Genomic DNA, 27,879 nt, shown 5'->3' with positions numbered 1-27,879 from the left:
GTAGCTGAACACATGAGATTGGGCAATTTGTAAAGTATGGACATTTATTTTTTACAATTCTAGAGACTGGGAAGATCGATGTGCTATCGCACAGTTCCCAAAACTGGGTAATTAAAAACAGCAGACATTTGTTCTGAACTTACCATAGTGATTACTAGAGTTTGGGAAGAATGGAGGGAGGGGACAGAAAGGGAGGTTTGATAATGGGTACCAGAATACCAGTAGACAGAAGTAATTGGCTTTAGTGTTGATAGTTCACAGTGATGTGTTAAATACTGAATAAAGAACTGGCAGAGAGGAGCTCAGGTTCCCAACATAAAGGAAAGATTAAAAAATGGAAATGTTAATTGCTTGATTTCATCAGTTTACATTGTATATTTGTGTTGAAATATTGCACAGTATCCCATAAAACATGTAAAAATAGTTCATGTTAATAAAAATTAAAATGAATAAAAAGGGGGGCTGGCACTGTTATAAAGGTGGCTTAACTACTAGGCGAATGCCCCTTCTTTCTTCCACAGTGCTTTTATTTTTTATTTATTTATTTATTTATTTTTGACAGGCAGAGTAGACAGTGAGAGAGACAGAAAGAAAGGTCTTCCTTTGCCATTGGTTCACCCTCCAATGGCCGCCACGGCCGATGCGCTGCGGGCAGCGCACCGCGCTGATCCGATGGCAGGAGCCAGGTGCTTCTCCTGGTCTCCCATGGGGTGCAGGGCCCAAGCACTTGGGCCATCCTCCACTGCACTCACGGGCCACAGCAGAGAGCTGGCCTGGAAGAGGGGCAACCGGGACAGAATCTGGCTGCCCGACCGGGACTAGAACCCAGTGTGCCGGCACTGCAAGGCGGAGGATTAGCCTAGTGAGCTGCGGCGCCGGCCTCCACAAGGCTTTTAGAGTTGTAAGTATTTGTTTAGCGTGGTGTTGTTCAAAGGCTATACCTATAATGTATAATCTTTACATTAGAGGAATTCTTGAAATTTATTTGACCAAGGAGGTTATCATGGGACTAACATTCTCTTGCACCACATTTTAAAAGCCTGACTTAGGCCAGCGCTGTGGCTCACTTGGCTAATCCTCTGCCTGCGGCGCCAGCACCCCGGGTTCTAGTCCCAGTTGGGGTCCCGGGTGCTAGTCCCTGTTGCTCCTCTTCTGGTCCAGCTCTCTGCTGTTGCCCAGGAGGGTAGCGGAGGATGGCCCAAGTGCTTGGGTCCCTGCACTCGCATGGGAGACCGGGAGGAAGCACCGGTTCCTGGCTTCAGACTGGCGCCCAGCAGCGCCAGCCATGGCAGCCATTAGGGGAGTGAACCAAAGGAAGGAAGACCTCTCTCTCTGTCTCTCTCTCACTGTCTATAACTCTCTCTCTCTCTCTCTCACTGTCTAACTCTGCCTGTCAAAAAAAAAAAAAAAAAAAAAAAAGCCTGACTTTGGGGGCTGCTGAAACCAGAAGAGCTTAATGCGCATCATTTACTCTAATTTTCTGACCACACTGCTAGTTAGATTCTTTCATCAAAAACCTGTAACCCCTTCTCAGTCCAGAATACATGTATTAGGATACCTCAGCCTAGTTAAATAAGAAAATAGTGAAGTTCAGTAGATTAGTGAAAATGGATTTGGGGAGTCAGAAGACTTGGGTTTCTGTTCTAGCTCTGGCATCAGGTAACTATATGACTTTGTGCGGGAAAGTCACATAATTTTACTTAAATAATCAGAGCTTTCATTTACTCACCCAAGAAATAGGAATAAAATGTTTTAAAGAAATATTGTTGGAGAGGCTGGTGCTGTGGCATAGTAAGCTAAGCCTCTGCCTGTGGCACCGGTATCCCCTATGGGTGCTTGTTGGTGTCTGGCTGCTCCTCTTCTGATCCAGCTCTTTTCTTATGGCCTGAGAAAGCAGAGGAAGATGGCCCAAGTACGTGGGCCCCTGCGCCCCTGTGGGAGACCTGGAAGAAACTTCTGGCTTCTGGCTTTAGATTGACTCAGCTCTGGTCATTGCGGCAATTTGGGGAGTGAACCAGCAGATGGAAGACCTTTATCTCTGTCTCTCCCTCTCTCTGTCTGTAACTCTACCTCTCAAATAAATAAATAAATGAGAAGTCAGTTGTCCTTAAAATATGAATGAAAAAGAAAAGTTTTAAAGAACATTTATTTTTCACAATTCGAAAGACTGGGAAGCCCAAGATGAAAGTGCTGACATCTGGTAGTGGCTTTCTTATTGTGTCTTCAGGTGGTAGAAGGTGGAAGGGCAAATAGAGGACAAGCCCTATGTCCTTTCATGGCAGAGTAGAGAGAACACGTTTCCTGCAAGGCAGGAAATGAGGGCAGAGTCCTCATTATATAAAAACCTCCCATGAGGCCACACCTCCCAATACTATTGAATTGAAGATTATTTCCAACCCATGATTTTGGGGAACAAATTCAGATCATAGCCCAGGTTGGATGAAGAAGGGAGTTAGATACCAAGCAAGAGGTAACTTCTTGTCCCCTTCATCCTATGAACAAAAGAAACCCAATTGATTAGGCTAGCATGAATGCTCTGTTCCTGAGATGACCCAGAATTCTCTGTGCTCCCAGAGTGTCAGTGAAGGCCAAAGGAGAGACATGACTGTATGCTGGGTGGCTGCACGGTGTTCCCACCAATTCCACCTTCATCCAGGAAACTCTGTTCCTCTGTGTGCCCAAGGGTAGCAGGAAAATGGTAGCTGTCTTTATATGGTTCCTTGGGTTCCTGCTTGCCATGCTGTGGTGTGGTGAATAATAGAATGAAATCCCGGGTACCTGAGAGTACCCTAGAAGTTGCAGAGAGTTATATATGGGAACAAGGAAGGATCCAGCTGCAAAATCAAGCATGGTGCCATTTCAGGAGATACCAAATGGTGACCCAGAAGCTGCCCATCCCCCACCTGAAGCACTGTGACTCTCCATGAGCTATCCACAGCAAAAAAAAAAAAAAAAAGGAAGTCTCAGGGAATGAGAGGAACACTTTGAGTCACCTCCTATTTCAAAATGTCTAAATTTTTTTCACTGGAAAGAATTATATATTCTAGTTCAACTTCAGGTGATCTGGCCTGATATAAAATAGCATCCTGCTTCTCCCTGTCACTTTGTGTAGCCTTACCTATATACTTACCCTTCTATGTATTCTGTGAAAAAACTTCGTGTGGATGTCCAAGCTTTTTTGCACTTAAATATTAATATTTAATTATATATAATATATATAATATATATAATATAATATATATAATAATATATTAAATTAATTCTATTTTCTGTGAACTTAGGCACCCTTGCATGTGGATCTTCTCCAGGCAGGGAATATGTTTTGTTTATTGTCTATCTTCAGAGCCTGAAATAGTACCTGGCATATCCTAGGTTTCCAGCAAATATTTGCTGAATGAATGGATGATCAGACTTGAGTTTGTTGACTGAAATGCATATCTGTTATCCAAGTCTTATTTTAAACCAATCATCTTTAACTTTTGTTTGGAAACATTTCTCAGAGAGGAGAAAGAAGATTTTAGATTTTTCTGTGTGGGAGATGTCATGTACGTTGTAGTTAGTTAGCTAGGGTTCAGATTCTATCCTCACCTTATTCAAGATGGGAATAGTAACTTATCTTTTAGGGCAGCTTTGAGGAACAGATGATAAAGCATCCATACAACACCTAGCACAAGAATGATGCTCCATTCAGATTTACCAGGTTGTGTCATATAGCTGGTACATGCTAGGCATGTGTTGCAGGCATGCTGGGTGCTGAGATGAATGACACATGGGCTCCGCTTTGGGAGCATGTCCTTTCCAAGTGCATCCTCTAGGCCAGTCCAGCCCAGAGGCTACCATGCCAGATGCTACACGTAATTCCAGCACTTGGAATTATGTCACTAGTAAGTTAAATATATCTGTTTAGTTTTTGTTTTGTACAGGTATTTCTATTTTGAATCTCTGCTGTTCTTTGTGAGTTATATTCATACTATTATATTATTTTCATATGGACTAACTACAGCGAAATCCTTTATTTTCTTAGAAAGGATAGGGTGGTATCTGTGTTTTGTTCACTCATGCATCTGTTTTATTTGAAGTTCGCATGTGAAAAAATAGAAATCTTACACTGCGTAAGAAATATTCAGGCAGAAGGGAGATTCTGGGTTCTCTTTTCATCCAAGTATTTCTAGTTATAATTATGTACATCATTAGTAATCTCCAGACTCCTGACACAGTTGGTGCTTACAACAAAAGCATGTTTTTGACTTCAGTATTTCATTAAAGACATCTTTTATTTGTAAGAGTTCAGCCCCAGGACCAAAGAATGAAACATGACCAGAGTAGAAGCTAGACCCCATTGACTCTGATTCCTCCTTTGTTGCTGATACAAGGACCATGACCTTAAGCAAACACTTCTTGTTTTTCGTTTTTTTTTTTTTTTTTCATCTTTCAGATGGACTTAAAAGTACCATCGCTACCTTTTTTATGGATAAAAAGACTAAATTTAAAGTTGTTTATCACTGGTTTTTGAAGAGTATGACATTTTCACATATGTAACACATAATTCAACTTCCTACTTAAACATTCTAGTATGATCCATGGTTATAATCATAGCAATGTTATGTTGCTAATTCATTATCAATTTATTATTGTGTTTATTTTAAACTTTTTTTATTCCAAACTAATACTCCTCAGTGGTTATTATAGCAAGTCAAACAACATACAGATAAATATGACATTGCTAATCTCCCCTGCCTCTGCTCAACCTCAGCCCCATTTCAAGGAATTCTTCACTATTTTTCTTTGCAGTAAAAATGTAAATACAAATAATTTATTTTCTTTCTCTTTTTAAGTATTGTACTGTGCCATTTGTATATAGTAACCATGCAACTTCTCTTTTTATTTCTTTTTGAAAGACATTTATTTATTTGAAATGCAGTGCTACAGAGAGAGAGAGAGATCTTCCATCCACTGGTTCACTTCCCAGATGGCCACAACAGTTGGGATTGGGTCAGGCCAAAGCCAGGAGCCAGGAGCTGCTTACAGGTCTCCCATATTGGTGGCAGGAACCTAAACACTTGGGCCATCTTCTGCTATTTTTCCTAAGCCATTAGCAGGGAGCTGGACTGGAAGTGGAGTAGCTGGGACATGAACCGGCACCCACATGGGATGCCAGTGTTGCCGGCAATAGCTTTACCTGCAGCGCCACAATGCTGACCCCACAATCTACTCCTTTTCTTCCCTTAATAGGTTTATATGTGTAGCTCTAGTTAATCCTTTTTATTTGCTATGTGCTACTCCTTAGTATGACTGTGGGCTAATTTATCAACCATTTCTTTATTGTTGAAGGTTTTTTTCTAATTTATGCCAATTCAGACAGTGCTTTAGTAAATATCGTCTACATATAATTTTATGTGCCAGTAATTTTGTTTCTGTATGTTATCCTATAATTGGGTTATTTGTTCAAAATTCTTGTGTAGCTTTTATTTTAATAGCTATTGCCTGGATTGCTTTGCAGTGGGGCTGTAGCAGCGCTCATTCCCCAACAACCATTATATCCTCAACATTATATCCTCTGACACCCCCTCTCTCACCTTTTTTTCAGGGTTTCCAGTTATTCATGCTTTAGGCAACTTGAAGTAGCACCCATAGCTCCTTGATGTTCTTTTTTTTTTTTTTCCGTTCCTTTCTTCTGTTTGTATTCTTTGGGGGGGGGGGTGGTTCCTATTGCTATGTCTTCATGTTTACTGATCTTTTGTTTTGCAAAGTCTAATCCCTGTCTTTATTTCTATTCAGTTTATTTTTCTCAGACATTGCAGTTTTCATCTCTGAAAGTTTTATTTGGATCTAATTTATACCTTGCATATCTCTGCTTGACTTCGTAAACATAAGGAATTATAGTTTTAATAACTGTTTTGATGCCCTATCTGCTAATTCTAACATCTTTGTCAGCTCTGAGTTACTGTTTAGTTAATTGATTTATCTCCTCATTATGTGCCATGTTGTTCTCCTTTTTTTGCATGCCTGGTAATTTTTTTTTTCTTTTTTTTTTGTATTTTTTTTAACTTTTATTTAATGAATATAAATTTCCAAAGTACGGTTATGGATTACAATGGCTTCCCCCGCATAACGTCCCTCCCATCTGCAACCCTCCCCTTTCCCACTCCCTCTCCCCTTTCATTCACATGAGGATTCATTTTCAATTCTCTTTATATACAGAAGATCAGTTTAGCATACATTAAGTAAAGATTTCAACAGTTTGCTCCCACACAGAAACATAAAGTGAAAAATAATAGATGATTTTTTAAATGATGATGAAATCAGATCAGACCTATTGTCATGTTTAATCCCAGTGAGAGTCAAGTTGGGAATTGATAATTCCTTCTTTTTTTTTTTTTTTTTTTTTTTTTTACAGAAGATCAGTTTAGTGTACATTAAGTAAAGCTTTCAACAGTTTGCACCCCCATAGAAACACAAAGTGAAATATACTGTTTGAGTACTCATTATAGCATTAAGTCTCAATGTACAGCACATTAAGGACAGAGATCCTACATGAGGAGTAAGTGCACAGTGACTCCTGTTGTTCACTTTACAAATTGACACTCCTGTTTATGGCATCAGTAATCTCCCTATGCACCAGTCATGAGTTTCCAAGGCTATGGAAGCCCCTTGAGTTCTCCGACTCTTATCTTGTTTAGACAAGGTCATAGTCAAAGTGGAGGTTCTCTCCTCCCTTCAGAGAAAGGTACCTCCTTCTTTGATGACCTGTTCTTTCCACTGGGATCTCACTCACAGAGATTTTTCATTTAGGGTTGTTTTTTTTTTGTTTGTTTTGTTTTGTTGTTGTTGTTGTTGTTTTTTTTTTTTTTTTTTGCCTGAGTGTCTTGGCTTTCCATGCCTGAAATACTCTCATGGGCTTTTCAGCCAGATCCGAATGCCTTTAGGGCTGATTCTGAGGCCAGAGTGCTGTTCAGGACATCTGCCATTCTATGAGTCTGCTGAGTATCTCGCTTCCCATGTTGGATCACTCTCCCCTTTATTTATTCTATTGGTTAGTATTAGCAGGTACTAGACTTGTTTATGTGCTCCCTTTGACTCTTAGTCCTTTCATTATGATCAATTGTGAACTGAAATTGATCACTTGGACTAGTGAGATGGCATTGGTACATGCCACCTTGATGGGATTGAATTGGAATCCCCTGGTATGTTTCTAACTCTACCATTTGGGGCAAGTCAGCTTGAGCATGTCCCAAATTGTACATCTCTTCCCTCTCTTATTCCTACTCTTATGTTTAACAGGGATCACATTTCAGTTAAATTTCAACACTTAAGAATAACTGTGTATTAATTACAGAATTAAACCAGTCATGTTAAGTAGAACAGACAAAAAACTACTAAGAGGGATAATGTATTAAGTTGTTCATTAACAGTCAGGGCTATGCTGATCAAGTCACCGTTTCCCATAGTGTCCATTTCACTTCAACAGGTTTCCTTTTTGGTGTTCAGTCAGTTGTCACCAATCAGGGAGAACATATGGTATTTGTTCCTTTGGGACTGGCTTATTTCACTCAGCATGATGTGTTCCAGATTCCTCCATTTTGTTGCCAATGACTGGATTTCGTTGTTTCTTACTGCGGTATAGTATTCTAAAGAGTACATATCCCATAATTTCTTTATCCAGTCTACCGTTGATGGGCATTTAGGTTGGTTCCAGGTCTTGGCTATTGTGAATTGTGCTGCAATAAACATTAGGGTGCAGACCACTTTTTTGTTTGCCAATTTAAATTCCTTTGGGTAAATTCCAAGGAGTGGGATGGCTGGGTCGAATGGTAGGGTTATATTCAGGTTTCTGAGGAATCTCCAGACTGACTTCCATAGTGGCTTGACCAGTTTGCATTCCCACCAACAGTGGGTTAGCGTCCCTTTTTCCCCACATCCTCGCCAGCATCTGTTGCTGGTAGATTTCTGTATGTGAGCCATTCTAACCGGGGTGAGGTAAAACCTCATTGTGGTTTTGATTTGCATTTCCCTGATTGCTAGTGACCTTGAACATTTTTTCATGTGTCTGTTGGCCATTTGGATTTCCTCTTTTGAAAAATGTCTATTGAGGTCCTTGGCCCATCTCTTAAGTGGGTTGTTTGTTTTGTTTTTGTGGAGTTTCTTGATCTCTTTGTAGATTCTGGTTATGAACCCTTTATCTGTTGCATAGTTTGCAAATATTTTTTCCCATTCTGTCGGTTGTCTCTTCACTCTCCTGACTATTTCTTTTGCAGTACAGAAACTTCTCAATTTGATGCAGTCCCAATAGTTGATTTTGGCTTTGACTGCCTGTGCCTCCCGGGTCTTTTCCAGAAATTCTTTGCCTGTGCCAATATCTTGAAGGGTTTCTCCAATGTTCTCTAGTAACTTGATGGTGTCAGGACGTAGATTTAGGTCTTTAATCCATGTTGAGTGGATTTTTGTGTAAGGTGTAAGGTAGGGGTCTTGCTTCATGCTTCTGCACGTGGAAATCCAGTTTTCCCAGCACCATTTATTGAGTAGACTGTCCTTGCTCCAGGAATTGGTTTTAGATCCTTGATCAAATATAAGTTGGCTGTAGATGTTTGGGTTGATTTCTGGTGTTTCAGTTCTGTTCCATTGGTCTATCCATCTGTTTCTGTACCAGTACCATGCATGCCTGGTAATTTTTGATTAGATGCCAGGTATTGTGAAGTATATCTTGTTGGGTCTTGGATAGTTTTGTATTCTTATCAATATCCTTGGGCATTGTTCTGGGACGTAATTTTTACTTGGAAATAGTAACGGCCACCTTTGGGTCTTTCTCCTAAGGTCTGTTCGGTGATACAAGAGCAGTAGCAGTCCTCAATTAATTACTTCCCAGTACTGCAGCAAGATTCTCTGTTCTGCAGTGTCCCATGAATCTTGAGGTTTTCCAGTCAGGCTAATGAAGGAGGCAGTATTCCTAACTTCTAACAATGCTGGGCGCTGTTCCCTCTGATCCTTTTCAGTGTGTTTTCCACTTGCCTCCGGTAGTTTCCTCACACACGTGCAATGAGCAGAACTCAGTTGAGTATTCCATCAGAGTGGGGAACCTTTTTTCTGCCAATGGCCATTTGGATATTTATAGCATTGTTCATGGGCCAAATGAAATTATCAGCTTAAAAGTTAGCCTGATACAGAGTTATGGAATTTTGAGTCCCACCTGCAGTTGCCTTGGCAGGCCCAGACCAAATGATTTCACAGGCCCTGTAAGGCCCATGGGCTGGACATTCCCCACCTCTGTTGAGGAGACCTTTCCCAGATCTCTGGAATTTTCTCTAGGCGCAGGCCTCACTTTTTTATTTTGTCCTATGAACTCTGGTTGCCTTGGTCTCTTGTACTTTCAACTCTTTTCCCTTCAACCCAAGATGATGATTAGCTGCAGCTCACTTTTATCTCTCCTGGTGCAGGGGCCTGGATACTCTAGGATGTAAGCTGGCACAATTGAAGGCTCACCTTGTTTGTTTTGTATCTTCAAGTGAGCGCTCCTGTTACTTCATTTTGGTCAGTCAGAAGTAGACATTTTAGATATGGAGAGTCAAGAGAAGCTAGTCCTTTCGTATACATGCAAATACCAGTGAAATATTTTATGTAAATCAGCATCTTTTCAGTCAAATAGTTGTTTATTAGCTGTTCCCTACATGTTGTAGGTTTTAATCTTCTATTTAAAAAAAAAAAACACAGCTATTTAGGGGCTGGCATTATGGTGCATTGAATTGAGCCACCATTTGCAACAGTAGCATCCCATATTGGAGTGCCAATTTACATCCTGGCCACACTGCTTCTGATCCAGGTCCCTGCAAATGTGCACGGGAAAACAGAGGAAGATGACTCAAGTACTTGGGCCTCAGTCCAACCCATGGAGGAGACCAGGATGAAGTTCCAGGTTCCTGGCTCCATCCTGGCTGTTGTGATCATTTGGGAAGTGAACCAGTGGATTGAAGATCTCTCTGTCTCTGACTCTCTGACTCTGTCTCTGTCACTCTGTCTTTAAAATAAAATAAATAAATAAATCTCAGAAAAGAAGAAAAATAAAAACAGATATACAACAAATAGATAAAGGAATCTTCATCATAGTTATTTTTAATTGTCATTTTATAATTAAAGACAACTATGTGTTAGAGTAGCATCTTTGTGTTTCTTTTATTTTTTTCAGAGACTGCGAAAAGGACGTTTCAAGAAAAAGGTGTCATGGTAGGAGAAAGCCAAAGCTTTAAGCCTCACTTGACCTTTATGAAATTGTCAAAGTCACCATGGCTCCATAAGAATGTGAGTGCACAAGCCTCATTCTACCAGTCCTACCAGTCATGGGCATGCATGCTCAGGGCATGAATGACATTCACAGTGGTTTTGGACATCCTAATGCTGTTGCTCCAGGGATTCCCAGTCAGTTTGGTTTCAATTCCCAGAGAGGCTGCGGAGGCTCATGGTCCTCCACAGAGGCTAGGACAGCTGCACCCCCATTTTCCCCTTTGGCTATTAATTGCCTACTCTGACCATCATTCCCTGCTAGTTGGTCTATCGCCACACCTGCTTCACCCCTTGAGGGGCCTCCAGGAGGCAGTGCCATACTCCAGTGTGCTACTGGTTTTGCTGACAGTTGTCCACATCCTGCTGCTCTCAGAGCTTCCTCTGCTGGCCGTATACACAGTGCTTTTCCCTGTACCTTCAAGCTGGGAAAATCTCTAACATCCCTTACATAGCTCGCTCAAGGTTTTCAAAGGACCACCTTGTGCTTTTAGCAGTTGCCTCCATTGAGGGCCTGGAGCAAGTGTACCAGGGACTGAACTAGAGGTTTACTGAGGGACCCTACCTCCCGAGGTACCTAAAAGTGCTTCTCCTAAAGAGAGTCAGCAGTGATGAGCCACGGAATATGCATTTTTTACTTCCTCTATCTTCAGGTGATTTCTTGCCTTTCCTGTCCGCCTCCTCCTTCAGAGATTGGAGTAATTAAACTTTCCTCTGGATTCATGAACATTTCTCTTGGAATCCTAAGGGCACCTGTCCTTGTTTTTCCCACTGCAGCCTCTGGGGTCCCTCACACACATTAAGACATTGATGGCCTGCTCTGGCAGACTAGTATTTTGGAGATGGGCATGCAGGTTAATAACCACTCTTTGCTCTCATGACCTTCTGCTGCACTTAAGATTCATTTGCAGCATATTTGGCATTTAATGCCTCAGTCTTCAGAATGTCTGTTTGGTCCTTCCTTAAAAATATGGGCTTATGTGACTCACATCCAGTGGTTACGAATTTTCAATAAACTATATGTTAAATATCTCCTCAAAAATGTATATGGCACATTTGTTTCCTTTTTTAAAAAAGAACTATGGCAAAAATTCAGTAATATCTATATTAGGTACTATCCCAGAATACGTTAAGTACAAATAATTTTTGTAAATAGATTTTTGAAATCTGCTATGGCAGTTATTTACCTAACTTGTAGACTCACAGCTTACCTCTCTGCTCATTATCTTTCTTGTTTTGCTTTCAAATGGATTGTCTTCTTCCAAGTGGTTTCAAACTTAATCACAGAATGACAAATCAGTGGTGAAGGTAATATTCCCATTTCAAAATGTTTCTGTGTCTTTACATTATTAACTTGGATGTGAGAGTACCCAAGGATACTCATCATAGGAATGTTGTTAGAATTTCATTTCACCATTTTGGGTTGCATTTAAATGATGCCTTGGCAGCTAGTTTCACAGAATTGACCCCCTCACCCTATAGCAGAGGAATATGAGCCATAGAAAGGTTAAGTGATTTACACTGAGACCACATTCTTATTGGATACAGCACCCTGTCTCTGAATCTGAGAATCCACCTATCTTATTCCCAGTCTTATGTTCTCCCCTTCCACTCACCAACTCCAGTTCACCCTAATTGATTTCTCTGTGTAAAGTGCTCTCTGGGCCAAATTATATTCATTTGACAGTGTTTATTGAGTACCTACTATGTGCCAGACACAGGATACTGGTTCATAGAGTGAAGATAAACTAGAAACAACCCTTGCTTGTATAGTGTATACAATCTAAATCTAATCAGGTTGCATTTGGTTTATATTATAATGCCTACTCTTTAGATGATAAATCATGATCTTACCATCTTTCAGAAAGTCAAATAAGAATCTTTTTTTGTTGTTGTTAATGTACTGATTCTGTTCCGATCACTGCTATGGTGGTCAGCATTCCTGAATGCTTTAAGGAAGTAGGTCTTCCATTTTGTTTTGACTTATGGGTCAGCTGGGGTGATTTTGGAGGCTGCAGATTTCCATTCTTTACACTAGAGAATGGGGGTAGATCTAGAACCCTGACTCTTGATATTCAGTAAGTGCCCTGAGATTCTGATCTGGATGGTCGTCAGCAGAGTAGTATATGCTGGAACACACAGGCTTAAATAAATGCCCCTCAGTTTCCTTATGCAGCAGTTTACTGCAGAGGTTAGAACCAGTTAGAGAAAGCAGCACGCTCATATGTACATGTGGATTTCATTATTCACTTTCTTGTAATTTGTGGTTTGGAAGGTAGATGGTTTGAAATATGCGATCCCTGGTCTATGACTCTGCGGTCTTTCCAGCTTTGGTACATTTCTGACTCTCTGTTTTCCTCTCAGCTTTCTCTTCTATTCACTTGATTTGAAAAACATTATTTATTTATTTGAAAGGCAAAGTACCAAAGCGGGAGGGAAAGAGGGAGAGAGGGAGGGAAGGATGGAGAGAGAGAGTGAGAGCAAGAGCCAGTAAGCGAGAGAGAGATATTTTATCCTGTGGTTCATTCCCTAAAGGGCTGCAGCAGCCAGGTCTATGCCAGACTGAAACCAGGAGCCAGGTACTCCATCCAGTCTCCCATGTGGGTGGCAGGGGCCCAGGTACTTGGGTCATCTTCTGCTGCCTTCTTGGGCACATTAGCAGGAAGCTGGATCAGAAGCAGGGCAGCCAGGAATTGAAACAGTCCTCCTATAAGGGATGCCCGGCTTTACAAGTAGCATCTTAACCCACTGTGCCATTATACCAGTCCCATTTTTCAGATTTTTATCCTGGGTCAACCCATTTTTAAGTGGGTGGTCACTGAAAAGACAGTAATGGAATGTATGGCCAGCTTTTAAAGTTATTTAGATTGATTATGAAGAAAAAGGCAAGGGAAGGAGTTAGGTGAAATAGTTTTTTCCCCCATTCGTGTATTTCTAAATGTTTATTTTAGTTATTAAACTATTATCTGAACATATGTTCACTGGAAATGATTTAAATACACACAAACAGAATACAGTGTGAAAGATATGACTTTTCCCTCACTGCCACCCTGTCACTTTCTTCATCCCAATATAATTTCTCTGTTTGTAGATAGCCACCTCTAGTATGTCCTCTTAGACCTTTTCCTGTGAACTTCAAATATATATACATACGTGCATGTATATAGTTTCTTTAAAGTAGAAGTAAAATGCTGTATTATTTTGATTTATCATAATTTATTCTCCCTTGATGAATAATGAGGTCAGTTTCTTTTTTTTCTTTGCTACCACACATCATACTGCAGTGAGCATTTTTTGTTCATTTTCTTTGTGTAGATAGACTGATATTTCAAAGAATCAATTCCCTGAAATGAAATTCTAAGGTCAAAGCGTATTTATTGTACATTATAACTTTTCAAAAACACCTCACATTGCCTTTTTAAAAATAGTGCCAGTTTAGGCCGGCGCCATGGCTCAATAGGCTAATCCTCCACCTTGCGGCGCCGGCACACCGGGTTCTAGTCCCGGTTGGGGCGCCGGATTCTGTCCCGGTTGCCCCTCTTCCAGGCCAGCTCTCTGCTATGGCCAGGGAGTGCAGTGGAGGATGGCCCAGGTGCTTGGGCCCTGCACCCCATGGGAGACCAGGAAAAGCACCTGGCTCCTGGCTCCTGCCAGGATCAGCGCGGTGCGCCGGCTGCAGCGGCGGCCATTGGAGGGTGAACCAGCGGCAAAGGAAGACCTTTCTCTCTCTGTCTCTCTCTCACTGTCCACTCTGCCTGTCAAAAAAAAAAAAAAAAAAAAAAAAAAAAAAAAAAAATAGTGCCAGTTTATACTCCCAACCAGCGTATGAGAGGAATGTTTGTTAGGGTAAATTTGTAGTAGACAAACTATCAAAGATTATGAGGCTTGCTTATAAAATTAGTTTGGCTCTCTGAGCAGCAAGTTGTGCAACCAACATTAAAAAAAAATTTAAAATCCATATTCTTTAAGATGTCTTTTCTGCTATTATTGTAGAGAAATTATTGAAAAGGTCCTCTGTACATAAAGATGTTTGCTGAAGCATTATCAATAGTAGGTAAAAATTCAAAATTGCATTTACAACAATAGGGGGAAAATTAGAATCAATTATGGTAAGTCCTGTTAATGATTTAAGCAGATGTTAAAGTGATAATTATTAGGACTCTGAAACAGCATGAAAAGGGAAATAACCATAGAATGTATATTACCATTAAAGTTGGTAAGGAGAGAGTGAGATAGTTTCCATCTTCTGGTTCACTCCCCATTTGCCTACAACAGCCAGGGCTGGGTCAGGCTGAAACCAGGAGCCCAGAACTCAATCTGGGTCTTCTATATGAGTGGTAAGGACCCAGTTACTCAAGCTGTCATCTGCCTCAAAGTATGCCCATGAGCAGGAAGCCGAGGAGCTAAGTCTTGAACCAGGGACTCTGGTACAGGATGTGGGCATCCCAAGTGCCATCTTAACTGCTGTCCTAATGCCTGCTCCATTTATCATTTTTAAATGACTGAAAATTTTATAAATGACCTGAAAAGCTGTTATTCATTCTGATTTTTTTTTTTTTTTTAAAGACCAGATTCAAATTGGAGCTCTAATCCATCTGTTCTGATGGTACAACATCCCATTGTCCACAGAGAGTGGAGTGATAGCTGGAACAGGGCAGGAGTGTTTTCCCCCTGGTCTCTTGATGAAGATCTAGTGTGAAGGTTTCCCTCTGGTGATCAGTATGGGGTGCAGAAGGCCCTCAGCCTCTGGGCTCCTGCCTTCTGGGAGGCACCAGTTGCAAGTAACAGTGTGCATGCTCTAGAAGTGACCAAACACATGGGGTATCCAGAAGTTTAGTGTTTGGGATTTTTTTTTTTTTAACTTTTATTTAATGAATATACGTTTCCAAAGTACGAATAATGGATTACTATGGCTTCCCCCCCATACCATCCCTCCCACCCACAACCCTCCCCTTTCCCACTCCCTCTCCCCTTCCATTCACATCAAGATTCATTTTCGATTATCTTAATATACAGAAGATCAGCTTAGTATACATTAAGTAAGGATTTCAACAGTTTGCTCCCACACAGAAACATAAAGTGAAAAATAATAGATGATTTTTTTTTAATGTTGATGAAATCAGATCAGACCTATTGTCATGTTTAATCCCAGTGAGAGTCAAGTTGGGAGTTGATAGTTTCTTTTCTTTTCTTTTCTTTTCTTTTTTTTTTTTTTTTTTTTTTTTTTTTTTTTTACAGAAGATCAGTTTAGTATGCATTAAGTAAAGATTTCAACAGTTTGCACCCCCATAGAAACACAAAGTGAAATATATTATTTGAGTACTTGTTATAGCATTAAATCTCAATGCACAGCACATTAAGGACAGAGATCCTACATGAGGAGTAAGTGCACAGTGACTCCTGTTGTTGACTTTACCAATTGACACTCCTGTCTATGGCATCAGTAATCTCCCTATGCACCAGTCATGAGTTTCCAAGGCTATGGAAGCCCTCTGAGTTCTCCGACTCTTATCTTGTTTAGACAAGGTCATAGTCAAAGTGGAGGTTCTCTCCTCCCTTCAGAGAAAGGTACCTCCTTCTTTGAAGACCTGTTCTTTCCACTGAGATCTCACTCACAGAGATCTTTTGCCAGAGTGTCTTGGCTTTCCATGCCTGAAATACTCTCATGGGCTTTTCAGCCAGATCTGAATGCCTTTAGGGCTGATTCTGAGGCCAGAGTGCTATTTAGGACATCTGCCATTCTATGAGTCTGCTGAGTATCTCACTTCCCATGTTGGATCACTCTCCCCTTTATTTATTCTATCGGTTAGTGTTAGCAGGTACTAGACTTGCTTATGTGCTCCCTTTGACTCTTAGTCCTTTCATTATGATCAATTGCGAACTGAAATTGATCACTTGGACTAGTGAGATGGCATTGGTACATGCCACCTTGATGGGATTAAATTGGAGTCCCCTGGTATGTTTCTAACTCTACCATTTGGGGCAAGTCAGCTTGAGCATGTCCCAAATTATATATCTCTTCCCTCTCTTATTCCTACTCTTATGTTTAACAGGGATCACATTTCAGTTAAATTTCAACACTTAAGAATAACTGTGTATTAATTACAGAATTAAACCAGTCATATTAAGTAGAACAGACAAAAAAACTACTAAGAGGGATAATGTATTAAGTTGTTCATTAACAGTCAGGGCTATGCTGATCAAGTCACCGTTTCCCATAGTGTCCATTCCACTTCAACAGGTTTCCTTTTTGGTGTTCAATCAGTTGTCACCGATCAGGGAGAACATATGGTATTTGTCCCTTTGGGACTGGCTTATTTCACTCAGCATGATGTGTTCCAGATTCCTCCATTTTGTTGCCAATGACTGGATTTCGTTGTTTCTTACTGCGGTATAGTATTCTAAAGAGTACATATCCCATAATTTCTTTATCCAGTCTACCGTTGATGGGCATTTAGGTTGGTTCCAGGTCTTAGCTATTGTGAATTGAGCTGCAATAAACATTAGGCTGCAGACCGCTTTTTTGTTTGCCAATTTAAATTCCTTTGGGTAAATTCCAAGGAGTGGGATGGCTGGGTCGAATGGTAGGGTTATCTTCAGGTTTCTGAGGAATCTCCAGACTGACTTCCATAGTGGCTTGACCAGTTTGCATTCCCACCAACAGTGGGTTAGTGTCCCTTTTTCCCCACATCCTCGCCAGCATCTGTTGTTGGTAGATTTCTGAATGTGAGCAGTGTTTGGGATTTTTAAAATGTGTAAACTCTCTCAGATTTCCTGATGTGGAACTTCCTCTGCCACAGCCTGGCATCCTAGTTCCCATGTTAGAGAACTGAGTCCAGCCTAAGGAAATATTCTATGAAACATCAGGCTTTTCCTGTCACTTGTATATTTTTTTCACACCAGGAGGCCTTCAGGCTGGTGTGTTTGTCAGTTTTTCATATCCTTTATTTCATGACATTCCAGCAGGTATATTGTATAAGAGAATGTTGAAAGCAGTTGTAATTTTTAGAGCTATTCTGATTGTTGTTGAGCTTTGTTGCCTTTTTCATGAAATAGATGAAGCCTCAGAAACTTACTGAATTACTAATGTATCTGAAATAGAAACTGAAGTTCAAGTTATTTGTATAGTTTCCTTAGAATACAGTTGTTAGACATGTACTTGGTTGCTCCATGCTTTTCCTAGTGATTCTTTTGGATTTTTATTTCTTGTTGAATGACTTTGTATTTATGTGATATAAATATTGCAAAACCTGGTGAGTTAGGAGTGTGTGCTAACACTTGGTGGCAGAAGAAGACCAGTTTCAAATCAAGTAAGCAACTTAACACAGACCTAGATTTCTCAAGAAATAAATGTGATCTCCTAATGGAGAGATCAGAGACTGTTACATGTAATTTTTTCTGAGCTTCTTAGATATCTTCCCTGATTTATGACTCTTTGGAATTACTAATTTTGTGTTTAAACTAACACAGATTTGGGTAATTAATTTGTACTTCTTGCAGCAGCTTTTCACAAAATCAAACAATGAAAACACTTAAGGGTGAGAGAAATGCTTTGAAAATCACTAGCTATTACTTTTACTTATGTTGGTTTTGAGAGCAGAAGCTGAAATACACACAGCAGGGGTTTAAGAGTGTTTGTGGGACCATATAATGATGGTGTTGAAGGAAGTGAGGATAGGATGCAGGGCATTCATTAGCGGGAATGGCAGTAAGAAGCAGAAAAGGAGAGAATGGGTGAAAATTCGTTTCTGGGGTGGGTGTTTGGCACAACACTTAAGGTGTCACTTGAGATGCCTGTATCCCAATTTTGGATGACTAGTTCAAGTCCTAGCTTCTCCGCTTCCAATCTAGTTTCCCGCTAATATGCACCCTTGGAGGCAGCAAATGATGACTCAAGTCCTTGAGTCCATGCCACCCATGTTGAAGATTCAGAAGGAGTTCTGGACTCCCATCTTTGGCCTGGCCCAGCCCTGGATGTTTCAGGCTGGGAAATCAATCTGGGTGTTCTACTTGGGAAGCAGGGGTCTAACTACTTCAGTCATCACCTGCTGTCTCCCAGGGTGCATATTAGCAGGAAGTTGGAATCACGAATGGAGCCAGTACTTGAAACCAGACTGATCAGTACAGGATGCAGGCATCTCAAGCAGCATTGTAATGCCTATACCAAGTGTCCACCCCTATTTTATTTTTAAATTAATTTATTGGGGATGGAGAGAGGGAGGGAGAGATAAAGAGAGCTAGAGAAACAAAGACAAACAGAAAGAGAAAGAAAGAAAAAAAAAGGAAGAAAAAGAGAAAGAAAGAAGAGATAGTGAGTTCCCGTTTTCCTGAGTCACTCCCTAATTGTCCATAACAGTCATGGCTGGGCTGGGACAAACCTGGGAGATGGGAACTCAATCCAAGTCTCCTACATGGGTAGCACAGACCTAATTATTGGAGCCATCACTGCTGCTTCCTTAGGTTTGCAACAGCAGGAAGCTAGAATCAGGAGTCAGAGCTGCATACTGAACCCAGGTACTCTGAGATGGGATGTGGATGTCTTAACTGCCAGGCTGAGTTCCCATCTGCTTCTTCACTCCACAAATGGCCACAGTGGTTGGGGCTAGGCTATCTTACACTGCTTTCTCATGTGCACCAACAGGGAGCTGGATCAGAAGCAAAGCAGCTAGGACTTGCCAACCTTTCTCCCCCATCCTCCCTTAAAGAGTTTCTATCCCTCTAACAAAGGAGGGAACTTGGAGACTTTGTGCTGCCACTCTCTCCACCCATCTCAGAAGAGGGCACTTCAGATGCCCTCAGTATCAGAGGGCCTTTATGAGTTCAGATGAAAGGTTATCTTAAAAGCATCCTTGCTATAAGGTAAAGCAAATTGTTTCCATAGCCCATTCTTGAAGCTCCCAGTGTCAAATGGCTTACTCACAGTTTATTTCAGTCACTTTTCATATTACCAAGTACATTTAACAACAGATTTCTTTTTGCTTTAATGGCTTTTTTAAACTAGTAATTCAGTGAAATGTAAAGTGAAATGGAATTATAATTTCCAGTGACATGCTGTAGGTGCCATTAGTCGACTGTGTCATCCATTATGTGTCAAAGACGCGTACAATGTTTGGCCTCACTATGTTGCTAATGCAGTTTCCAACTTTGTGCTGTTGAGTTGTCTATTTCTGTATATTGAAAAAAAACCTTAAGTTTATGATTGTTTAACAATTGAAAATGATATGTGCAAAGGAAAACCTTTCTGAATGTTTATTTTGGAAACTTTCAATACTTTGTATCTCTTCAAACATTAAGAAATGCATTAGAAACAGTCAATTGAAAGCTCAATTACTTTAAAAAGAGTTTTTTAGAAACTAATGCCAGTATTAGTCATGGGTCCTGACATATCTTGATTCTGTTAGTGATTTGGAAAAACCTTGAAAACCCTTGAAGAAACGAAACAACTTAACTAATACTAAATCTTCAAAGTGGAATGGAGATTTTAAGCCAGTATCTTCATGAGCATTTTCTGTAATTTTGCTCTCAGGGTTTTATGTGACATAGGATTCTGTAATTAAATGAATGTGAGCATTTAGGATGCGCTAAATAAAGTTAATCTGATTCTTTGTTTCAGAGCTGCTTAGGGTCTCTGAAATGCAAATGCTTGTTGTGAATCTCAAGAGTTTACAACATCAAAGGCTCATTTTTCTGCTCGTGATCATGGGTCATCTGTGGTTCAGTTCTGCGTTGTTGTAGTGACTCAGGACTGGAGTTTTAGTGGCTTTCCTGGTAGGACATTGCTGATGTTGTGGCCAAACTGATTCTTAAAATGTGCTGAAAAATGATGCATATCCTTTCTGATCACAAGTTACTAACTCAAAGAGAGATACCTTAAAAGTAGAATGGTACCAATTCATTGAATGACTAAGTTGCTCAGTTCTTTTCAATTGACTATTCCAGGAAATTAAAAGAAAAAACCATTATTAAATTCTTTGCTAGAGCCAAATTCCACATCATGTGGACCTACCTGAATTTGTTCATCTCACCCTTGGCCTTGGGAGTTTGGTCTGGTTCCTGCTCTAGATTTTTTGTCTCTGAAACCTTCCTGGTGGCAATACTTTACCTGTTGGCCAGGTTTATAACACCATTTTAGAGACCTGTGTTTCAGAGCCTTCCAAGTGTGTATCTTTACATTGCCCTCAAGCTGATGACCAGAATATGAAACTGCTTGTCTTCCTTCCTTGACTACTGCCTCTCCACAGCTGAATTTATTGAGAATACTTTCTGTCATTACTTTGTTCAGGACAGAGCATTTCTTTCACATTGATTTTGAGTTTGGTCCCCAGCACTAGTGTGAGATCTTAGTGAGCCCTTCTTTAGCAATAGCTCCTCTATATCCCCATTTTGCATGACTTAGTCCCTGGAAGTCCATCTCTCTCCTCATCCTCCCTGACTTACTCTATTAGAAAATGGTAAACGGAGTCCATTGTGCTCTTAGATTCTAGCCCAAATATCTCTAGAACTTACGTCAGTGAAATTAAGTTGGAGGTGGGCACTGGCCACCCAGGAATAGGCTGAATGGAAAGGGAAATCATGTCCGACATACTTCTCCACAGGTAGTAACTTGCCAATAAAATTTGTCCCTGTGGTACCTAAAATACACAAAGCAGGGATGGGGTAGATATGGAGGGGATGATGTCGTTTGGCTGGCTTAGCTTTCCTGGAGCCGTGCCCACAGGATAGCAGTGGACCCAGCACAGTACTCTGACAGCATGTACTGGGTACTGTGAAAGGGGAATGTGCCAATGTTTGTGACATTTTTCATTCTGTCATCCTAAGATACCAAATTCCTCACTTCTTGTTCACTTTTTCTTTTTGTACCAAACCCACCACTTATTTTATTTTTATTACTTTAGAAATAGTTCTTGAAATTCTGGAAAGAGCTTAATTTTTAAAATCTCTAAAAGAGAAGGCTGTGTTGAAATTGTTGGCCAGTCTGATACCTCGCTTTTGCTGTGTTTTTTTTTTTTTTGAAGTAACATACAGTATTCATATAGAGAGGCTGAATGAGTACATTAGAAAAACTGTGTAATCCCTGCAATCCTGTATCTTTTAGTGGTTTTTTTTTTTAATTTACTTGAAAGGCAGGATGATTTAGAGAGGGAGGGAGGGAGGGAGAGAGAGAAAGAAAGAGAGAGAGAGAGAAACTCCCATGTGCTGTTCTACTACTCAGATGCGCAACAGCCAGAGGGCCAGTGCTGGGAGATGGGAACTCAATCCAGGTCTCTAACAGGGGAGGTGAGGGGAACTGTTGCCTTCCAGGGTCTGCAATAGGGGGAAACTGGTTTCACAAACTAGAAGTAGATTTTGAATCCATGAAGTATGGTATGGGATTCAGCTTTCTTAACTGCTAGGCCAAACACCTTTCCCAGAGTTCTATATTGTAAATATAAACAAAAGGGAGATTTTACTATTAAATGTTTGATTAAGGTGGAGATGTATAGGGCTGGCATTGTGACATAGCAGGTTAAGCTTCTGCCTGTGATGCTGGCATCCCATATGGGAGTCCCAGCTGCTCCATTTCTGATCCAACTCTGTGCTGATGCCCTGGAGAAAAAAGCAGAAGATGGCCCAAATGCTTGGACCTCTGCACCTACGTGGAAGACACAGAAGAAGCTCCTGGCTTCAGGCTTCGGCCTCACCCAGCACTAACCATTGTAGCCATTTGGGGAGTGAATCACTGGAGAGGAGATCTCTCTCTCTCTCTCTCTTTCTCTCTCTCTCTGTCTCTCTCTCTCTTTCTCTCTGTCTCTCTCTCTGTCTCTCCTCTTCTCTCTGTAACTCTTTCAAATAAATAAAAAATAAATCTTATTACAAAAGTTGGAGATGTGTTCATTTCACTTTAACAGGTTTCCTTTTTGGTGTTCAGTTAGTTGTCACCTATCAAGGAGAACAAGTGGTATTTGTCCCTTTGGGATTGGCTTATTTCACTCAACATAATGTTTTCCAATAGGTGACAACTAACTGAGCACCAAAAAGGAAACCTGTTAAAGTGAAATGAACACTATGAGAAACGGTGACTTGATCAGCCCTCACCCTGACTGTTGATGAGCAGCTTAATATGTTATCCCTCTTAGTATCTTTTTTGTTTGTTCTACTTAATACTTTTGGTTGAATACTGTAATCAATACACAATTCTTTTTAAGTGCTGAAACTTAACTTAAAAGTGATCGCTGTTAAATATAAGAGTGGGAATAAGAGAGGGAAGAGATGTTCAATTCGGGACATGCTCAAGCTGACTTGCCTCAAACAGTGGAGTTAGAAACATACCAGGGGATTCGAATTCAATCCCATCGAGGCGGCATGTACCAATGCCATCTCACTAGTCCCAGTGATCAATTTCTGTTCACAATTGATCACAATGATAGGACTAAGAACCAAAGGGAGCACATAAACAAGAATAGTGTCTGCAAATACTAGCTGATAGAATAAAAAAGGGAGAGAATGATCCAACATGGGAAGCAGGATACACAGCAGACTCATAGAATGGCAAATGTCCTAAACAGCACTCTGGCCTCAGAATCAGCCCTTAAGGCATGCGGATCCGGCTGAAATGCCCATGAGAGTATTTCAGGCATGGAAAGCCAAGACACTCTGGGGGGGGGGGGAAACCTAAATGAAAGATCTCCACAAGTGAGATCCCAGTGGAAAGAATGGGTCATCAAAGAAGGAGGTACCTTTCTCTGAAGGGAGGAGAGAACTTCCACTTTGACCATGGCCTTGTCTAAATATGATCAGAGTCAGTGAACTCAGGGGGCTTCCATAGCCGTGGCAGCTCATGACAAGAGCCTAGGGTGATTACTGAGGCCATAAACAAGAGTGTCAAATTGTTAAGTCAACAACAGGAGTCACTGTGCTCTTACTCCTCATGTAGGATCTTTGTCCTTAGTGTGCTGTACATTGAGATTTAATGCTATAACTAGTACTCAAACAGTATTTTTCACTTTATGTTTCTGTGTGGGAGCAAACTGTTGAAATCTTTACTTAATGTATGCTAAACTGATCTTCTGTATATAAAGAGAATCGAAAATGAATCTTGATGTGAATGGAAGGGGAGAGGGAGTGGGAAAGGGGAGGGTTGCGGGTTGGAGGGACGTTATGGGGGGGAAGCCATTGTAATCCATAAGCTGTACTTTGGAAATTTATATTCATTAAATAAAATTTAAAAAAAATTTGGAGATGTGGACAAAAGAATGTTTCCAGTTGCATATTATATATAACATATTTTACATAGCAGTATGAGCTGTGTTAGAAATTCTTTGGGTACATTTCTTACTCTAACTGGCAAGAAACATTCATTTTTCAGTTAGTTTTTAGGAGGATACATGATTCCTGGGTCATATGTCTAATAACTATTCCATGTGCAATTACTATTTTTCCTTTTTCTATTCAACCCCCCTTTCTCTAATATTCTATCTCGGGAATGATTTCAAATAAAGTGACAAGGCTTGTATCCTTAACACTTCTTTTGTTCCATTTCCTGACCTGAAGGATGGACATTGAGTGTAAATTTCAGCGTCTTCACTTGTTCCCATTCCTTCACCCAGTTCTTGTGATGCCTAGGTATTGGAGCCTTTGCTTTGTCAGGCAGACTTCTTTCCTAAGTGCAGACAGGGACTACTGCTGTACTGTTAGAAGGGAGTAACCAGGGGAGATGGGTGTTCTGTTGAAAATGGTATTGGTGAGGGGAGGGCAGGAAGTAGGAAGAATGTGCATGGGAAGGGAGTCTAGGAAATGGATCAGTTTATAAAAAGTGGGCAAAGGAGAAAGTATTGAATGCAGAAAAACAGGATGAACTGTAAAAGTGCTCTAGGTCTTCCTTAAAATCACAAAGCTATAATTGGTGGTATCTATAGATGCATCTAAAATATTGCCAATAAGAGAGTCCCTTCCACATTGTCTAGGGATGTAACTCTCATTTTGGTTGTATGTGAGGCTACAATTGGGTCTGAAGTTGTATCTTTGGATAATCTACCCAATTTACACGAATGGCTCCATAATTTGGATCTCTAAGCTATACAGACAGATTGCATTTTATCACAATATAAGTGTGTTGCAGTAGATGGGCCAATATAATAGGACAAGTTAAAATTATTAGGATGTTTCTATGAACTTATTACTGAATGATCTTTTTTTTTTTTTTCTTTTTAAAGATTTAGTTATTTATTTGAAAGGCAGAGTTAGAGAGAGAGAGGAGAGAGAGAGAGAGAGAGAGAGAAGAGAGAGGTCGGTCGGTCTTCCATCCTCTGGTTTACTCCCCAAATGGCTGTGACAGCCAGAGCTTGGTCAGTTCAAAGCCATGAGCCAGGAGCTTCGTCTGAGTCTCCCATGTGGGTGCAGGGGCCCAAGGACTTGGGACATCCTCCACTGCTTTCCCAGGATAATTAGTGGGGAGCTGGATCAGAAGTGGAACAGATACCATAGAGGATGCCAGCGCTGCAGGTGGCTGCTTAATCCGCTATAGGCACCTGCACCCTGAATGATCTAAACAGCCTCACTCTCCTGTTTCATTTTTCAGGTCCTAAGAATTGTTGATACCAGTGGCTTGCTGGCATCAATTACTTAATGTTGCGAAATTTTTTTTATTAGGAAGGAAAACTATTGCATTAAAAGAGGAAACCAGCTAAAAGATGTAAGTGTATAAATATTACTTCGTGAGGCACTTTAAGGTGAGGAACACCTTATGTTTTATCTTTAGCAATAGAAATAAATGGTTAAGTTGGTGAGTTAAGAAAAAATGTGACCAAAGAGGAAACATTAAGAGAACAGATGTGGCAAGGAGAAGGAGGCTCTGGCTTGTTTACATTTGAATGATCACAGGGCTGTTCTGAGCCAAGAGCACAGCTGGAGTTTGATCAGGGGAATTGAGAGTCCAGCTGAGACTGAGCTGTACAGCAACTGCTCTTGGATGCCACAGTTCTGGGGCCCCTTCTTTGTCTCATAATAATGAGAAAAGCCACGTGCAGATATAATAAACAGGAGGCCAAACAGCATATGTTCTCTCATGGTTTGAGAGGGCTCCAGGAGGAACCCAGAAGCAGGAGTTGAGGTTGGCTAAGAAGAAAAAAGAATGAGACTCTCCGGGAACACACTGTGTTTACTGTGCGTGGAGGCATTGCAGTGTTCCAGAACTTACTGTTGGACCTGCAACCTTGAGAAACTCTTGTGTACTAAGGACCTGTTATTTCCCTCATTTACATGGCCTTAGTCACTATAAAGGAACCAAATGTTCATGGACTGAAGCCATGCTTCTTCCTCTTTCCCGCTTGATGCCAGCACCTCATTCAAAGGAAACTCTAGGATCAGGAAGCAATCCAGCATCTTCTCTTGGTGGCTTTTTGGAAATGGCTTGTGCTGCAAACACTGATGTAACCTCCCCGTCGTGACTGCTCTTTTTGCCACTCAATGCTACCAAGGAGCATCCAGCTCCTCTCAAAGTGGTGGGTCAGGCAGAGTGAGGCGTCCGTAGCAGGTTAGAAACCTACAGCGGCACAGTTGTGTTTCCATATATTACCTGCTGAAAGCTGGGATTCTGTGAATGGTAGATAACTAGGTAATGGGAAGGTGAGGAGTTTCCTGCTTTTTTTTTCCTTAAAGCCTGGAGATTAAACAAGCAGGAGTGTTAAAAGCAAGTTTAAGCCGGCGCCGTGGCTCAATAGGCTAATCCTCCACCTTGCGGCGCCGGCACACCGGGTTCTAGTCCCGGTTGGGGCGCCCGGATTCTGTCCCGGTTGCCCCTCTTCCAGGCCAGCTCTCTGCTATGGCCAGGGAGTGCAGTGGAGGATGGCCCAGGTGCTTGGGCCCCTGCACCCCATGGGAGACCAGGAAAAGCACCTGGCTCCTGGCTCCTGCCAGGATCAGCGCGGTGCGCCGGCTGCAGCGGCGGCCATTGGAGGGTGAACCAACGGCAAAAGGAAGACCTTTCTCTCTCTGTCTCTCTCTCTCACTGTCCACTCTGCCTGTCAAAAAAAAAAAAAAAAAAAAAAAAGCAAGTTTATAAATAGAGGGGTTAGGGAGATGACTGGCCTAAAAAACCCTATGGTGAGTTGTGGAGGTGCTCTGTCCTAAAGTAAAATGAAGCATTTAGAAATATTATAGACTCAAATAAACAGCTGGTCTAGAAGAGTCAGGCAGTCTCTGTAACTATTTTTACTTGATTACTTGGATATCAACAGTGTAAGAGTTGTTTTTCCACCCTGGATCATTTGGCTGATGTTTTTCTATGCTTAAGTGGCACCTATGAATTCTTTCTTACCTCTCTTTAAATTTCATAGTAAATGAAGTTCACTTACTATGGTATAATTATCACTGGATGTATTACTGTTAATTCAGTACATTAAAGGCAGGCATTTCACAATGCAAAAATTCTCAAAGTAGTTTTGGGATTGGTTTTAGAAATATGGTATATAGGGTTGTATCTCAGGAATGGTTAGCATTCTTAGAGTTTTAATATTTTAAAGTAAATAGGTAAGAGCTTGTATATTATTCTGTACTTCATTTCAGTTTATCTGTGCCCATTACTTATCCTGAATCTGAATTCAAGCTCTGCCTCTTTCTAGTATGTCTTTTAGTAAGTGGCCTCATTTCTCTCAAGATTTAGTTTCCTTATCTGGTGATAATAATGGTACCAATCTCACAGCATTATTAGAGGATATTAAATGAGTTAATAAAAGCTCTTCAAGTCATGCCTGTACATAGTAAATGCTATGTACTTTTCTGTTATTATTATACAGATGGCAGTGGCATCTTTTTTTCCCCAGATTGGTCCAAGATAATAAAGTACTATCTTCTTTTCTATTTTTCATCACTCCTTACTTTTCCATCTCTGAACTCACCAACTGGCACAAGGCATGGTTTCAGGGGCCCCAGCAGGTCATGAAATGTGCATGCCTGCCAGGGCCACCAGCTGTACAGACTGCCCCAGGATGGTGGCAACAGAAGGCTGCAAGGCAGTTGTCACCCACAGTGCTGGAACCAGGTCTAAAATCACCAGCTCTTCTGGAGCCCCTTGGCTGCTGTGGGGAGGATTCCTTGTCTCTTTCCATCCCTGTAAAGGACCAGAGAAGGGCCCCAGGGATTCCCTCTAAGAGGAGCTGGGGGAAGGCCTGCAGCTGACAAGGAGAGAATCAAGTGTTCCATATCAGGAGAAGACAGAAATGGAGGAATGCAAATCCCAGTAAGAAAACGTGGTCATGCAGGGAGAGGAAGAGGTCCTGAAGTAGACTTGCCTCAGATAAGCTCCTTGTCAGTTAATATGTACATTTTAATAGAGACAGTGATGGCCAAAAATGATTTAAAATTTTTAAACAATATATCACTAAAGAAAGGAGAACGTTTAAAAATATTGCCATTCCTCTTTCATCACCTGATACCCAAATGACAGAGTAGTTTGGTTTGGCTGCTAATTTGCATCCTGAATTTTGGTTTTAGGCCATTATCTCAGGGAAAGTACATTTCTTTAGTAGCTGCTTGCATGACAGAAATAAAGAGCAGAGATTCAGGAATACCAAGCTTACTGTCAAAAGGACACATAATTTGTTGGTCTGATATGGAGCCTGTTTATATAAATTG

General features: G+C 40.9%; 1 protein-coding gene across 4 annotated transcripts in view; it reads left to right on the top strand.

The window, feature by feature from the left end:
• AKAP7 (A-kinase anchoring protein 7) overlaps positions 1–27,879 on the top strand; it is a 163,351-nt gene that overhangs the window by 75,470 nt on the left and 60,002 nt on the right. For all 4 annotated transcript variants that reach the window (XM_051855333.2, XM_051855334.2, XM_070073554.1 and 1 more), the window contains exon 6: positions 10,178–10,290. In XM_051855333.2, coding sequence (XP_051711293.1) covers positions 10,178–10,290 — 113 coding nt within the window. The remainder of the gene's footprint in view (positions 1–10,177; positions 10,291–27,879) is intronic.

Source organism: Oryctolagus cuniculus, chromosome 5 (genome assembly GCF_964237555.1).
Source record: "Oryctolagus cuniculus chromosome 5, mOryCun1.1, whole genome shotgun sequence".
Lineage (NCBI taxonomy): Eukaryota > Metazoa > Chordata > Mammalia > Lagomorpha > Leporidae > Oryctolagus > Oryctolagus cuniculus.
Note: the sequence above shows the minus strand (reverse complement) of the source record. Positions and strands in the feature narration are given on the sequence as shown.